This window comes from Haemaphysalis longicornis, unplaced genomic scaffold, assembly GCF_048455015.1.
Source record: "Haemaphysalis longicornis isolate Haplotype H1 unplaced genomic scaffold, Haemaphysalis longicornis Haplotype H1 scaffold_4, whole genome shotgun sequence".
In the NCBI taxonomy this organism is placed as follows: domain Eukaryota; kingdom Metazoa; phylum Arthropoda; class Arachnida; order Ixodida; family Ixodidae; genus Haemaphysalis; species Haemaphysalis longicornis.
The window spans coordinates 89,576,952-89,583,707 of record NW_027526361.1 but is presented as its reverse complement, the minus strand read 5'-3'; the positions used below and the strand labels follow the sequence as shown (position 1 = coordinate 89,583,707).

At 45.9% G+C, this 6,756-nt stretch overlaps 1 protein-coding gene across 1 annotated transcript; it reads left to right on the top strand.

Moving 5' to 3' along the window:
- Window positions 1–14: 14 nt before the first annotated feature.
- Window positions 15–6,496, top strand: LOC144179020 (calmodulin-like protein 4). Its single transcript, XM_077707192.1, has 5 exons — window positions 15–141; window positions 274–304; window positions 457–588; window positions 2,412–2,594; window positions 6,278–6,496. Exons 1-5 carry the CDS (start codon window positions 139–141, stop codon window positions 6,376–6,378), a joined length of 450 nt encoding a protein of 149 aa, XP_077563318.1. The 5' UTR covers window positions 15–138; the 3' UTR covers window positions 6,379–6,496.
- The last annotated feature ends 260 nt before the right edge of the window (window positions 6,497–6,756 follow it).

Genomic DNA, 6,756 nt, shown 5'->3' with positions numbered 1-6,756 from the left:
TAAAGCGCGCACTACTCCTGAGTGCACCGTTGGCGTGCACCTGTTTAGATTCTATCCACCTTACCTGCCTTAGCTGCGGCCCGTGTCATTGCAGTGCAGTTTTCCTTGTTCGGATACTCATCTGCCTGTGGTCCCAAGATGGTGAGGAGTAGCTTTGATAGTTACCAAACATTATGCCGTGTTGGAAAGAATGCATATTACTGTTCGGTTTGTTTCCGTTTGTTTTGTGTCGCCACGTACACGCCACCTCACGGTTCTGCTTTCATGTTTCAGGCGAGATACTTCAGAGAACAGGATATCGATGGTAAGGAGGGAATGTTTGGTCGCTCGACCTTGTGTGTATGTGAATTAACTTGCTGCAATTAATTAATCGATTGTTTTGAACAGCGTTGTATTGGCCCATGAGCGATCGCGGTTCGCTTCACTTGTTGGGAACTTTTATGCGTGTTTTTGCAGAGTTCCGAGACTGCTTTTATTTGAATGCCCATTCCGGACAAATACGCACCTTGGACGAGCTTACCCTCATCATGCGATCCCTAGGATTAAGTCCCACCATCACCGAGCTCAAAAAGTATTACAAAGACAAAGGTAAGCAGATGAACTGCCCACTCGGGTACGTTTGGAAAATTCTGCGACAGTTTTCACGTATTACTTATGTGTTTATGCTTTGTGGAATGCTGCAGGCCGAGACCCCAGCTGAAGGGACACAAATACAGTAATGAAACGTATGAAAGTTTGAGTCAAACAAAAGTGCAAATAGCTGGAGGAAACAAAAATTAGAAAAAACTTGCAATACGAATTCGAGTTTGAAGAACACGCGCACGTTCGAAATGAACCAGGGCAACTTGCGTTAAGTAGAACCCATGATTGCTGTAAACTTGCAAGGTACCTCCCCCGCCTCAGAAATTTGTGCAGCCAGTAGGAAATGACTTCTCCAGGAGCTTATGCAGCCCACTATACTTTCTTCATCTCATGAATTCAAATGGTACGTTTTAAGGTGCAGCTGAATCCACCAACGTATGATGGCGTAAAGCAAATTAAACTTGATAGACCAGAGGAACAGTTCGTTCCCAATAAATGAATAAATGGTTTTGTATTGTAACGCGGGGGAGCACTTTGTTGAATTCTGACCTGACCATGTGAGACGTGGATGCTTGTTGCAGATCAAAAAAACTCTCTACAGATCGACTGGGGGAATTCACAATTAGGTAGCTTTTATCAGCTGTGACTAAAGTGCAGACAACGACAATTGAAGACACGAATCTTGATTTTTGATGGCAAGATTCATATTAACTGAAGCTTGCGGAAAAAAAGAACAGCAAAAAATTATACTCAAACATGAAGGAGAGAAAATAAAAATTTTTTGCTGGTTCTTTTCTCGATCTTCAGTATGAACCAACTAAGTCAGCAAGCAGCATTTCTTCTGCAAATTATTGGCACGCTACGTCAAGCTTAGTTACAGAATTGAATGTACTCGTAGTCACGGGACATGCCAGGAAACAAGTTAGTTGTGAGCGATACCTTTTTGATATTTCCTGTTCTTGGTGGCAGCCTCACAGAATCCAAAGCCCTTTAGGGGCTCGGCCTGCCGGCGTCTCATGTCTTTGTAGTATCATGTAGTCACAGTACTAAAACTCCGGGACTCTCGTTTTCCAATGCCTCGCGCTAGAATGTAACGCGCACTAAAAGAACAAGCACAGTGGCACACGTTTTTCCAATGCTTGCGCTAGAAGGCTTCGTGCTTCTGAGACACGAGACTTACAGCAAAGCTGTATACCTCTACCCCCCAACGGTTTAATCGCCGTGGGTGAAAACGCCAATGTGCCTAGAATATACTTATACAGTGCATTCTTCACCCCTCCGCAGGTTTCAAGTTAGTGGAGATGGCCTGGTATTTTTTTTTAAATTTATTTATTTTGTCTTATCTAAAGAGCTATCCCTTTGGACACTAGCCTTTGGCTATCGGTCTGAATTCCCAGACCGATTAATTTAATTCCAAGAAACATTCAACGAAGGTGCTTGATGATGATAACCTCTTTTTCTCACAAATTACAGTAACGACTGTGGTACCCACTGTTAAAACTAACTTCACAATATAGTAGCGGATTTCGGCGCACGTTAAAGATCCCCAGGTGGTTAAAATTAATCCGGAGCCCTCCACTACGGCACGCCTCATCGCCTGTGTAGCGTCGGCGCGTTAAACCCCACAATCAGTCAATCAATTCACGATATAGTGGCACTGGGAGACCAACATGATGGCATGGCCTCCCTGTCTGCTTACCACAATTCAAAAGAAAAATTCGGCAATTCATAAAAAGCTGGCATGCTAAAACAAAGTGTGTTCGACGTATAAGCTGTACCACAGCTGAGTTGGGTATTAAGCCAGCACTGTTGTCAATGCCTCTGTGCAGGAGGCAAGATCTCGTTCGCCGACTTCCTGGAGATAATGCACGCGCACAGTGAGAAGGAGAGCATCCCTGATGAGATCACCAAGGCCTTCCGAGCGAGCGACAAAAACGGCTCCGGCCAAATCTCGGGCCGAGAGCTGCGCCGCATTCTGTTGAGCTGGGGCGAAAAGCTGACTCCCCGTGAAGGTACTGCAGTACAGCTATTCCCACTTCATTCTCTTGTTAAACGAAAGATTTGTTCATCTCTATTTCTGTATGGTTTTCTTTCCTTTTTTTCTTGGCCTTCGTGTGCAGGTGTGGCAGAAAGGTTTTTGTGTGTGAACGCATGGGTTGTTGTGCCTTCCTGCTGTCAGCCGGCGGTGAGCGCAGGAGGTTAATGGAAAGATATGAGGACTGACTCTCAGATACTTTCCACAGCCCCTCCTAGGAGGCCCTGAAGAGCGCCGCACAGGTTTTGTGCTAATATCGTATTTCTGACTTGAAATCAATTTTTCAGTGCAATATTTTCAGTATGTCTATAGAGCATTGATACAGGACCAAAGTACTTCTTTTTATACTTTACTATACGCTTTCATTTTTTCCGTGCTTTATTTAAAGAAAGGCACAATGCCAGAAAGTGCTGGGCACAGCAGAGCACTAGAATAGCAATGAAGAAATACAAATTCTTCCACACTGAATGCACGGAAGTCTCCCTAGGCAATGGGAAGACGCAGTACTGGCCATGCGCACGGCTCGTTGCCTCAAGTAACTACACTCTAACTTAACGGTACACTGAAGCGAGTATAAATTGTATCAAGTTATTTTCATCCGGCCAATTTACATGCACCTTTTTCCAGAAAATAGCGGTGTTTTTCTTGCATTGTTTTCCTTTCCTCTTTGCTGACACTGGCTCTGACGAGCCACTTTTAGTCTGCGGGGCTAAATTTAGGGGATTGTGCGCATGTTTAACTAGTGCATGGGCAAGCAAAAATAGATATAAATGGGTGAAAATAGGAATTTTGCTCACTGGGATAGCATGAAACCACATTGAAAACTGGTGGGATGTCTCTGCAACATGTTTGCTCTTCTTCCAAGCGTTACAGACAATAATCGAGTGATGCGCCTCCGTTAATTGGCAGCACTGAAAGATTTCATGAATCAGTCTACACATGCAGCCACAAATAAGAGTCACTTCAGTGTCCCTGTGAAGCAATCATGACTTGTCACTTGTGGCTTTTTATTCATGCAGATGTTGGCGCAAATGCTTTTTTCCAATTCCTCATTTCTTCGTGCAAAGACCTTTCCATGTTAGCTTGAGCGTGAGGTAGGAAGTACTGCGACTGCTCCGAGGGTTGTCTAAGAGACTTGACACAATATGCATAAAACCTGAACTTGGGGCACATTTTTCAGTTGTGTCCATTTCGTGTCGATTTCAGTCGTGACGTGGTTGCTCTTGTGAGGCCTCCGACCAGTGATGTGCACAGGAACCAATGTTGTGCTGTGTTTCACCTGATTGTCTGCTTCCAGCCAATCAGGGTTCACTCGAAATGGACACTTTGAAACGGACACGAAATGGACAAAACTGGGAATTCCGCCCCTGGCCTGTCACAGCGGGGGGTACCTCTGCTGTGCGCTGGTGTGGTGCTGACATGTTTTGCGCCTTAGTTTGAGGACTAAGCTAAAAAGTAAACTTTCAAGCAGCTTCTCCATTTCAGGGGAGATTACAGCTTTGATTTATTTTAGTTTCACGTGCAGAATTGAAGCATGCAATTTTTTTGTGAGCCCACGTTTTCATACACCTGTTTCATACAGTGGTTTCGTGATGCTTTTGGCTTTTTGCACTGCTGTGCAGTAATACCGCTGTGTTAAGTCTGTGTTGTTAGTTTAGCTTTCAGTTACCAAACAAAACTATGGAACTTTAGGCTGTTGAGGTGCGTCGAGGACGGAATCAAGTAGCAAACACTATTCGCCGAGTGTTTTTAGTTCCTAATGCACTTATACATTACAGGTTTCTTTATTGCTGCCGGAGCAAAAACACACTCAAAATGTCCTAGGCCTTAGCTAGAAAACGCATATAATGTTGCCCGGCGTAAGTGCAGCAAATAGCACATACCATCACTGCTTTCATTACCACCAGCCTCTTGCAGTTTGTGTGTACCCATGATCAAAGATGGGGGGGGATTCGCAGTTTCAAGTCATTTCTGGTTTTCATTTGTGACTACTGTAAAGTTGCCAGAGAATGCCCTTCCCCGAAACATCACCCACCCCCGTTTACGGGGGAAATATTCAATTTACTGATGCTGTATTCGGGTGGTCGCTCTGATACTCCGACTCGGAGTACGCCGATGCGCCGCTTCCCCCAATCCGAGCAAGAGTCACCGCTCCCCAACCGAACGCGTACCCGACCTTGGAGTAGCACGCGACCGTGGCGCCGCGGCGCGGCCAAAACGGCAACTGCAAACAGCCAGGCCGGCCAACTTCAGCAAATGGCGGCCTCCGTATCGGACGCGTTAGCTCCAAGCCAAAGTTCCCCGACATCAGCCGAGCGCCTGTTATTCGTAATGATTGAAGGTAAGAATAGGTGTGCACAACCTTGCGAATGTATTTCTGCACTTTGAACACTGGAAGTGGTTCGGCGAACAGTTCGGCGAACTTCGCAGCGTAAACGTGCGAGTCGTCGTCGTCGTCTGAGCTGCTGTCCTCCTCGGCGTCGATTTCGAGCTGCAGAAGTAGCGGAGACGGCTCCCCTACACTCAACAGGCGTCTCCGTTTCGACATGATGCGGAGAATAGCACGAGAAGCGAAATCGTCGAAACACTCCCACAACTAACCGCTGTCGAGGCCTCAGCACAGAAAGGGAGGATTCAGCGAACGCCACCGACTGGGCAGGCGAGCGGGGCGAGCCAGAGGCGAGCCGCGGCGGCCGGGGTCACGTGACCCAATCGCCTCCGGATTTCGGCGGCACTCCAACTTTGGAGTCAGAGCAGTCGGAGGTGCTCGGAGTGGAGTACGACGCTCTGAGACGACCAACCGAACATACGTCGAGCGCTCGATTTCGACCACCCGAACACGGAGTCGCTTTTCGGAGTGCTCTAGAGCGCTCTAAAACGACCACCCGAATACAGCATGAGAGACCCTAAATATCGCCCACCCTGTAAAATTGACGGCTTTAGTGCCGACAAGTGGACAAAATAAACGCGAATCAACTATTCATGTGTTGATGTGGTCACCTAATTGTCCTTTACGCACTTGACCCGAAAGATTGGCCATCTCGAATTTTTTATTTTTTTTTCCGCAGTTTTGATTGATGGTACGGGCACCTTTTCGTAGCTTTTCGCACCTGACCTAAAATTTCGACCATCTTGCATTTTTCACTTGATATCTGCGTACTTTGGGTGGGCATTCTTTCGGAGCTTTACAGTTCTGGGTACACCATTAGGGCTTTTTTTTTTTTAACCTCCACTGGCTATATGTGCTGGCCTCTGTACAGTTGTAGGCTAAAAAACTAGCCCTGTTATTAGGGAAGTGATCATTTGCATTGGTGATATGCAAGCAGTTGTAAAATACATAACCAACTTTCTCAACGACTTTTTACGAAGCACATGAGATATGTACTGTCAACAATCTAAACTCTAGAATTGTTGACGCGAAGCTAATATAGGCACCGTGTGGCAGCTGGATGCTAGTATTGTTTTTAAACAAATGCTTAGAAACGAAATCATTCACCGACAAATACGAGATGCTGGTTCACCAGGTGACGCTATGGAGAATCTTATTCCGAGCATTTGCAGAATCTACTAGACCTTCTAGACGTACATTACCTAGTTGTTTACTTCAAGTTTCTCCATCTTATACCTTCTTTCCTTCTTTGTGGTCCTGGTTTGTTTCAGTGGACGGCATATTCCGCGAGGCCCGCATTTCACCAAGTGGTCCGGTCAAGTACGACGACCTGGTTCGAGTTGTTTGCGCACCCGTGCCCGACTACTACTGACCACATGTTCGTGCCATGTCGCATTTTTCCCCGTGAGCAGATTTTATACAATGTTTTTACGTAACTTATTTCTTCACATAGGGTGGGCCCTGCAATAAAAACACTTTTCTACAACAAAGCCTGCGCCATTCACTGAACTTTTTAGTTGTACGAGCTGTGTCTGTGCTGTGTGAAGGGGTTTAACCGCCTGAGTTGTTACAGTAGTCGTAGTGCAGGTGAATTGAGGTGTGTTTTATTATAAATACTGAGTGTCAGTTGAGGCTACTCCCATTAAGCACACTTTGCGACTGCACTGCAACTGATTCTCCTTCATTAAAACTGCGTAGCAGATTTTTGGATGCAGAGCAGTACGAATTAAAAGTTTGGCCGGTTATGCCT

Bases quoted from the DNA above. Each gene is read 5' to 3' on its own strand.
- LOC144179020 (XM_077707192.1), top strand. The intron at 305-456 runs GTAAGGAGGGAA...GTGTTTTTGCAG, and splicing joins CAGAGAACAGGATATCGATG to AGTTCCGAGACTGCTTTTAT. The intron at 2,595-6,277 runs GTACTGCAGTAC...GGTTTGTTTCAG, and splicing joins AAAGCTGACTCCCCGTGAAG to TGGACGGCATATTCCGCGAG.